Genomic DNA, 8,810 nt, shown 5'->3' on the forward strand with positions numbered 1-8,810 from the left:
GAACCAGATGACCTCAGTAAGTCGTGCTTGGTCCCAGTCGGACTGAGTCTACATTTCAATGGTTACTACTCTCTCCAGTCAGTAGTGAGCATGTTAGAAGGCCACACCTCTTCCACTGAAAGCAGACTCAGAAGAACCTGTCAATCAAACGCTTTGAACACTTGACGTGAGGCCACCTACTTTTATTGAGGCATTGGTCAGGATTGACTGATCGGTTAGTTTATGACTTGAATAAATTGCATTACAGAAAAGGGGGGGGGGGGGTAGGATTAACAAGAACGTGTTTAACCCTTGTGCTATCTTAGATGACCCCACCCTTACTTTGACGTGTTCTCCCTACCATGACAAAGGTGGATGAAGGTGGAAAGATTTCATGTCATCCATGGACACCAGTGAAGATCACAAATCATTGAAGAAAAAAGGTTCAGCGCACTGTCTAGTGGGTCTAGATGACCCCACTCCCAACGTTAAAGTGCCTAGGATAGTACAAGGGTTAATAAACACAACCAAGACACAACCAGACTTAGGGGGGGCATGGTCCCTTGGATAGACCTGACAGGTTTGTCTGACGGCATACACCTGATGACAGGTATGGTGATTCCTTTGTGTTTAACACATATGTGAGCACCTGCATCAAAATGGCAAAAAGAAAGTGACTGTATTCATCACAACGCTGAGAAAAATGATTTTAAAAAATGCATTTTAGCATGAAACAACTAACAGCTAACTCCTGTCGTGTTGTTTTAGGCCGATTTCTCACTTTGCTCATGATCATGGAAACCCCACCAGGTGAGATCCCAGACCTACAGGTGGATTGAAGATCACGTTCTTGTATTTTGGCGCAGTTGCACCAACAGCTGTCACCTTAACTTCTGGTCTTGTGGAAGTTCAAGCCATCTCATGGCGTGCATTTGCTTTAAAGTGTTCCACAGAAGTGAAGAAGTACACATGAAGCTTTGGAGCTTTAGTTGCAGATTTGCTGCCGACACTATAGTTCAGTCAGTCAGCATGGCATCCTATCATGCTTCAACAGCATGTTTGTACTTGGGGTTGAGGCCAGATAATGAGTAAGGTTGACTGACTTGACAATGGAGGACCATTTGTCTTACAAATAAGGCTTTTTATTGAGTTGAGATAGTTTGAAAGGATTTTCATACACATGAGTGTGTGACGGCTGGACGCTGTTGATAGTCCAGCCTCCTGAAGATAACCTGTCAACTGTTAAGAGAACTAAAGGAGTTCATCTTTTTTGTTTTTAGGTCATGTTGCAGGTTTTTCTTTGTCACATTAACATTTGACAGCTCAGTAGAGTTTAAATGCTCACATATTGATGTGTTATTTAATAAATTTGAGTCTCATATATCATTTATCTGCTTCATAGTGGCAAAATTTCCATCCGAGATTTTGTATACTTTACATTCTTTGCCGTTAATGTCAGTTTTCACATCTGTGTCTGCATTGACACAAACATTAAAACATTCTGGGGTTTTTTTGTAAGATGTAGCATCAAAATGTATGAAAGGAAAGATAATCAGCTGCACTTGTCTAGTTAACCTGTTAAAATTTTGCAAAGACAAACATTAACGGTTAATACAAAATATGTCTAACTTTTTTTTCTCAGCTTCATTACAATACAGTAAAAACATTTGTTGTTTGAGATGAAGTAATTGAACTAATGGAGTCAGTTTTGCCAACGAAAATGTGAACACAGCTGGTTTTGTTTGATGCAGCCTCCATTGGAGTAGCTTTACAGATCATTTTTAAGAATCCATCCATCCATCAATCATCCATCTTCAAAACTCGCTGAATCCCCTATAGGTTCACAGGGCTGCTGGAGCCTATCCTAGTTACTGTTGGCCAAAGGTGTGCCACACCCTGAACAGGTCGCCAGTCTGTGGTAGATCAACAACTTCTTACTGAGGTCAAGGATAATGTTTAAGGTTTGTTTTCAACTATTTGAGTGATCTTGGTCTACCAATCATCTTCTCCATGAGGGGGCTGAACGCTCTTCCCCTGAGCTCAAATCTCAATACCTACCTCTTCAGAATTGTCTTTCGTTCCTAATTTTATGATTTTAATGTCTTTTTATAACGTAATAAATGTAACTACTGTTTAATTCTTGTAGTTCTGTTTTATAATTTGTTCTTTACCTGTGAGGCATAAACTGCAGACAAACCCATCTGGGACCCACATTTTCTGCCCATTTTTTTACTATATGGGGCCCACTTGGCCTTGCTACTAAGATACTTCTTCAGAAATGTGCTGATTCAGAAAATCTTTTAAACGGATGGATGGTGTCCAGTTGTTTTTGTCTTCTGAGGTCGTCAGTCCACAAATGAAACATTGACATTTTTATTTATTTTTTCACTGACACACGCCTCCGTTCACTTTGCCTTTTCTTCATCAGTTTGGTGTTAACTTTTGGTGTTATTGGGATGACTTCTGATATTCCCACACAGAGTCAATGCTCAAAACAGGGAATAAAATCCAAATTCTCAATTTAAAAAAAAATAAATCAAAAAAGTGGCCCAAAAGCAGAAAAAGAAAGCCAGCTCAGATCACAAAAGGGGAGAAGGTTGAACAAAAGAAAAACTCACAAAGTTGGTCCAGAAGAGAGTCATGTACATCCAAACAGAACCATGAACAGGAACTTGATAAGTCTGAGCCGAGAAAGAAAGAAAACTGAAACCAGGTGTGAATGCTAGCAGGTGAGCAGATGAGGCCTGAGTGCATGTATGGGAAAACAGAAGGCTCAAAAAGGAGTTCATCATGTCTGACGACATATATGTCTATGGGTCTGACTGTGCAGAAAAATGTAATTTTACCAAAATGTTAACTTTATTTGGTGATTTTACTTTTCAGACACTCAGTAGTTTCTGTTATTGTTTCAGTAAAAGACTTAAACAATGTTCTTACTATGACCTTTTCAAAACTGGCTGAGTTTTTCGGTCTACAATTACCTGTGTCTCATTTTTTAGTATTGCTAATCTAGTAGAATCCCAAGAAAAACCCCTGGTAAATCAACGAGGAACACCTTGTGGATTCTCTGTGCACTGCACAAATTTACATTTGTGGGGTTTTCTAAAGGCAGGGTCCCACAGCCATTACGCACATTTTGACATATTGTACGGATGAAAATTGGTCATACGTGGACAAAGTGAAAAAAGTTGTGGTCTTTACGTGAAATTTTCACAGATGTATCACGAATGAACCACATTAAAACCATGACGGTACGAATAAACCACGCAAAGAACACTTAAATCAACGCAGAACTTGAACCGTGCATGATTATGGCGATGATTATGTGCAATTCATTAGTGATTCTTGCATCAATTATATAACTTTAACATTATGTGTATCCCATCTCATTAATATCAATTGCATAAGATTTACATAAATATTGCGTATAAACTACGTAAAATACACGCAAAAACGTAATTCTCAACCGACCCAAAATTTTGAACAGCTCAAAACCGAATTTACGTAAAGACCCGTCAGCTGACATCTGCTCACATAGATGAATGACGCTAGAAACACTCGTGAATATCGTAGATCACACATGTATAAGGCAAGACCGAAACTTCATCCGTGGAAAATTCACAAAATGTACGTAATGGATGTCTGGTTCTTGCAGGTCAGTGCCAGTTTGGTCAAAAGATCTGATCTGATCCTAAAACTGCAAAAACAAAGAAGTGTCACTCAGGGAACCGTTTATCTGCTACTTATTCACACTGGACTCGGTTTGAGCTGCTCTCATCTCATTTGGGTTTGAGTTTCCTCCTCTCACGCCTCCAGCAGCTTTCACCAGGTGATAAGGTCAGATTAACTCACCTTTTTTGAATAAAAGCCTCCTGAAAAGGAGTAGGATTTCAGAGCCTCGCAGCATCTCTGAACACCTGCAGCTCTCCTTCATCTGAACAGGTGAGTACACGGACTCAAACTTGACTTGAGCTGGATTTGCTTTTTCTTTGCTTCATTACTGTTTCCATAGATGCACCAAAGGTGAGCAACAGTTGTCTGTTTTACTCTAAATATGTGGAAAATTCACTCTTTTATTATTTTGTTTACTTCAAAGCTGCTTTGGCATGACTTGCTCCTCTTTGAATCTTTCAATGGAAACTGTCAGGATGGAATACAAAATAATGTAATTTTTGACAGTTTATTTGTTTATTTCAAAAGCTATATATCTTTGGATTAAGGAATTCAGGTAATTTGGGCTCCAAACTCACCAGCTGGCAGAACTCCTGTTCCCCCAGCTGGAAGCACTAGTCAGAGGGTTTCTGGTTCAAATCCCTGCTGGGTTCTCTATGTTCTGTGTGCATGCAGCTCTGACTGACTGACCAGAATGTCCACAGATAGCTGAGAAATCTCCAGTAACAACAGTTAAGGGTAATGTAATGGCTCTCATTCTGCTGTATTTTGTTGTTCTACAGTCTGAGGAACCAAATTTGAAGACAGCGAGAACGAGGAACGATGTCTCCTTCCCTTCTTCACTCCTCAAAGTCCACTGTGTTTGTAAGCAAAACATCCAAAAATGATTGACAAGCAGGAAAATTGATTTACGTAATTTATCTAACAATTTACTATATTTTCTTAACTGTGAAAACAAATTATTTTCTGACTTGATCTTTACCTAAACTTTGTTTTCGCCTTTCAGCTTTTATTAGGAAATAAAATTAGGAAATAAAATTTGTAGCTGTTTGCATGAAGTATTTGTTTTTACTTTTTGAGAATAACTGAACTTATTTCTAGCTTAAAGTGCGAGCATAAGAACCCAGAGAAGAAGAAAGAAAAAAGGGACCCAACTATAAAACCAAGATTCAGAATAAAGTCAAAATTGAATTTGAGGAAATTGGTGCAGGAAGTGTTAATGGGTTTCAGGTGGCAGGAACGCTCAATAGAATCCTCTGGGAAGAGCAGAGAAGCAGGTTAGTAACATACAGGTTCAGGGGCTTTGTGCACAGTGAAGGATAGGTAGGCGCAGGGAAGCAAGATCCAGTTGGATGATCTAAAATCCTCCACAAGGTCCGATGCCAGAGATCCAGAAGGCAGCGTCTAAAGGAAGGAGGCAGATCCAGGGGCAGGAAGAGAGTCAACGGCACCAGAGGCAGACAGAGAAGATGAAGAAGTCAAGTCAAACCCAGAGCTAGAGAGTATATTGGGTTTAAAACTGGGGTTATAGCAAGAACTTATTTAAACAGGACCAGAAACACACAGATGAAAGTAATGTTATGAAATGGTTGAGGGTTTTTTTTCTCATAAATTGCTCTTTCCCGTTCCTTCCAGATGGGGTTGATGCTCCTGGCGCTCTTCTCAGTCAGTTATCAGAAGACTGTGAAAAACACTGAGGACAGCAGTGGTAAAACCTTTCAGACACACCTTCAGAAGCAAACTTTTTTAGGGGAAAATCTGATAAAGTGGTTTTTGACCTTTCTGTTTCCCCGAAACAGATCTGAACAGAAGAGTTCGTGAAGTCTCTCCTGAAAAGTCTAAGCCCATTCATCAGCGTGTTCAGCGTGGTGCTAACAAGAAGGAGAACTATTTCATCACTCCTCCATCCTCCACGGCTGACAGTGGGGCCAAACTGAGGTGGCAGAAATGGGAAGGTTCTCTGCCGAAAGATGCAATTTCAGTCCTCAACAAAGACAAGGCACGTAGAGAATACATTTGCAGACTCACAGAGAATCCATGCAAAGCTGGGTTTTACACTCCTTCTGAAGGTGCATTCTGTCATTATGCTGATGGAAGAAACAAGAAACAATCTGACTCGTTTGAAATCCTTGTTAATGAAGATAATTTTGAAGATGTTAAATGGGAGACCTTTTCTATTTTTGCATTGCCTAAAAATCCAGTAAGAATTTGTGAGAATGAAGACTTGTATGTGGGACTGAGTATAAACGGTGTCCTGGTGGTGCATCCTAATGAAAAGTGTGCACCTCTGATATCCGACTGTGCAGCTTTGGTCGTTAGCTTTGATGATGTGGTGCGCCAGCAAATCACTGATGTCAAGTACAGCAATGAAAAGAAAACAAGCGAAAAGCTTCTGCCAGAAATCTTAGTCAAATCTGTTGTTTCCAATGAGGCCACAAACGACATCAATAAGAAAGTTGAACTCTCAAAGAAAACCACCAAGACAGAATCATGGACCGTCTCTGGTACTCTCAACATAGGTATCGAAACAAAGTTTGAAGCAGGAATCCCAAAGGTTTTATCAGGAGGAGTTCAGGTCACCGGTCAGGTCTCATTGCAGCTTTCACGTGAAACCTCGAGGACAGAAGAGATCAGCCATTCTGTTTCCCTAGAAGTTAATGTTCCAGCACAACGAGAGTGTACGGTTGTGATGCAGGGTTTTCCAGTTACAGTGAACATCCCCTTCACTGCACAACTCACTCGTACGTACAAAAACAATAAAAGCAAAACTGTACCCATCGTAGGGTCGTACAAAGGCAGCTACGTTGAAGAAACTAAGGCGGAAGTGACAGAGTGTGCTCTGAAAAAAATTAAAGGTTAAAAAGTCAAAAGTCAAGTAGAGCTGGAACGTGTGTCACCTAAAGACTTCTTCACTCATCTGTTCTTCAAGCAGCTGTGCTTTGCAAAATGAATGAACATGGAATCAAGTTTTTGAGTTCATGGACGACAAATAACATCTTTTTATTAATAATAGTTTTTGTTTTTTGAGGACACAGAAGTTTTAGACTTTAAAAAAGTCTCCAAAAAGTTTAATTGGTTCAAGAAAAAAGCATAAACAAATGCTTGTACTGTGAACTGAAGTGTAATTGTACTTTACTGTAGCCGGCCATGCTTTGCTCTTCTGTTATATCTAAAGACAATTGAATAAATGCTATTTGAAAACTAAACTGCTGTCTCATTCAAAAAGTTAAAGATATTTGAAGAATTTCTTGAGTGAACAAATAAAAGTGAAAGCATAAAAATTCAGTCCAGAGACAAATGGTATCCATGGTGGAGCCTAACAAGCACTGAGAACAGGTTCCACTTATACTTACTTAGTGCTGGGTATCACCAATACTTTCCAGAATCGATTTGATTCACCAGAGCCTGGATCGAATCCAGTCACAACCCCTCCATCCTCCACGACTGACAGTGGAGACAAATTGAAGTGGCAGGGATGGGAAGGTTCTCTGCCAAAAGATGCAATTCCAGTACACAAAGACGAGGCACTGTGGAAGCTCATAGAGCTTTTTATTTAAATGTTACTTTGATTCAAAAAGACTAAATGGTTCACTTTACGTGAGTTTGTCTCGTCATTTAGTTGAATGGGATAAAATATATTCAAGTTGGCTTGGCAATGGACGTAACAGCAAAAAAACTAAAGAGTAATTTAGCAAAACTGGAGGCAGATTCACACCATCAATCAGACCTGCTGCCAAGCTCAAAAGCTAAGCTTTACGATAAGAACTTAAGCCAAACTTCACCAGCCGCCTTGTTCAAGCACAAAACTTCTGATTCTGTATCCTACTGAACAATCAGATGCACATTAATAATCCTATTTAATATTAACATGAAGCTAGTAAACACTTTAATGTAAATCATAAAAAGAAAATGCTCCCCAACTGCAATGATGCAAGTGTGAAAATTAAAGCCATTTGTTGTTTTTTATATCTCCTAAAAATACAAATGCTTGAAATCAATTAAACAGTGAGCCCTGAATATATATTCTAAAAATAGTTCAGTTTTTTTAATGGAATTATGAAAATGAATACACTTTTCCATTACACTCTAATTTTTTAGAAAGGGTCTGTATGTTAGTATGAAATACACAATATTACCAATAGTATTGGCTCACCCATCCAAATGATCATAATCAGGTGTCCTAATCAGTCGGTCTGGCCACAGGTGTAAAAAAATCAAGCACTGAGGCATGCAGGCTGTTTACACAAACATTTGTAAAAGAACGAGCAGGTCTCGGGAGCTCAGTGACTTCAAGCGTGGAACTGTCGGTCATAGGACGCCACCTGTGCAACAAATCCAATCCTGAAATTTTATCATTCATAAATATTCCACAGTCAACTGTCAGCTCCATCAGAACAAAATGGAAGAGTTTGGGAACAACAGCATCTCAGCCATGAAGTGGTAGACCACGTAAACTGACGGAGAGGGGTCAGCAAATGCTGAAGCCCATAGTGGCAAGAGGTCACTGACTTTCTGCACAGTCAACTGCTGCACAGCTCCAAGCTCAAGGTCACCTTCAGATTAGGCCAAGTCCAGCACACAGAGAGCTTCATGGAATGGGTTTCCATGGCCGAGCAGCTGCATCCAACCCACACATAACCAAGTGCAATTCAAAGCATTGGATGCAGTGGTGGGAAGCACGCAGCCACTGGACTCTATACCATCTGCTATAAGTACCGTAGTGCATGCAACTTACTATTAACATGTTCAAAATAAATTTCAATAACAATTAGCTGCCAGTTGGCTGCTAGAAGTTTGAAGCTGGGGTAAGTATGGTGCCCTGGGCTCCTGTCCTCTATTCTCATTTACTTCTCTTCTCTAGTCCATTCATCATCCCCCTCTGAGGGAGCAGTAGTGATTCCAGATTCCCGTCGACTCATCTGTGCTCCTGCACTCAGCTCTGGACCTCGTCTCTGGCTTGTCTCGCAGCGTTGCAGCCGTCCCCCAACTCCATCTGGATGAAGTCCATCTGCTACACTATGTAAACATGTATTTGTGAGTTAGATGAGTAAATTCTTGTCTAAGAGTCCTAGTACATCGCCTGTCCATCCTGGGAGAGGATCCCTCCTTCATGTAGACATCCCTGAGGTTTCTCCTTTTTTTCCCCCCGGAATCCATGT

General features: G+C 40.2%; 1 protein-coding gene across 1 annotated transcript; it reads left to right on the forward strand.

Annotated features, from left to right (window-relative positions):
- Positions 1-3,846: 3,846 nt before the first annotated feature.
- Positions 3,847-6,857, forward strand: LOC105354800 (natterin-3-like). Its single transcript, XM_011479627.2, has 4 exons — positions 3,847-3,921; positions 4,434-4,515; positions 5,287-5,359; positions 5,451-6,857. Exons 2-4 carry the CDS (start codon positions 4,474-4,476, stop codon positions 6,509-6,511), a joined length of 1,176 nt encoding a protein of 391 aa, XP_011477929.1. The 5' UTR covers positions 3,847-3,921; positions 4,434-4,473; the 3' UTR covers positions 6,512-6,857.
- The last annotated feature ends 1,953 nt before the right edge of the window (positions 6,858-8,810 follow it).

The sequence above is a fragment of the Oryzias latipes genome, chromosome 9 (assembly GCF_002234675.1).
Source record: "Oryzias latipes chromosome 9, ASM223467v1".
In the NCBI taxonomy this organism is placed as follows: Eukaryota; Metazoa; Chordata; class Actinopteri; order Beloniformes; family Adrianichthyidae; genus Oryzias; species Oryzias latipes.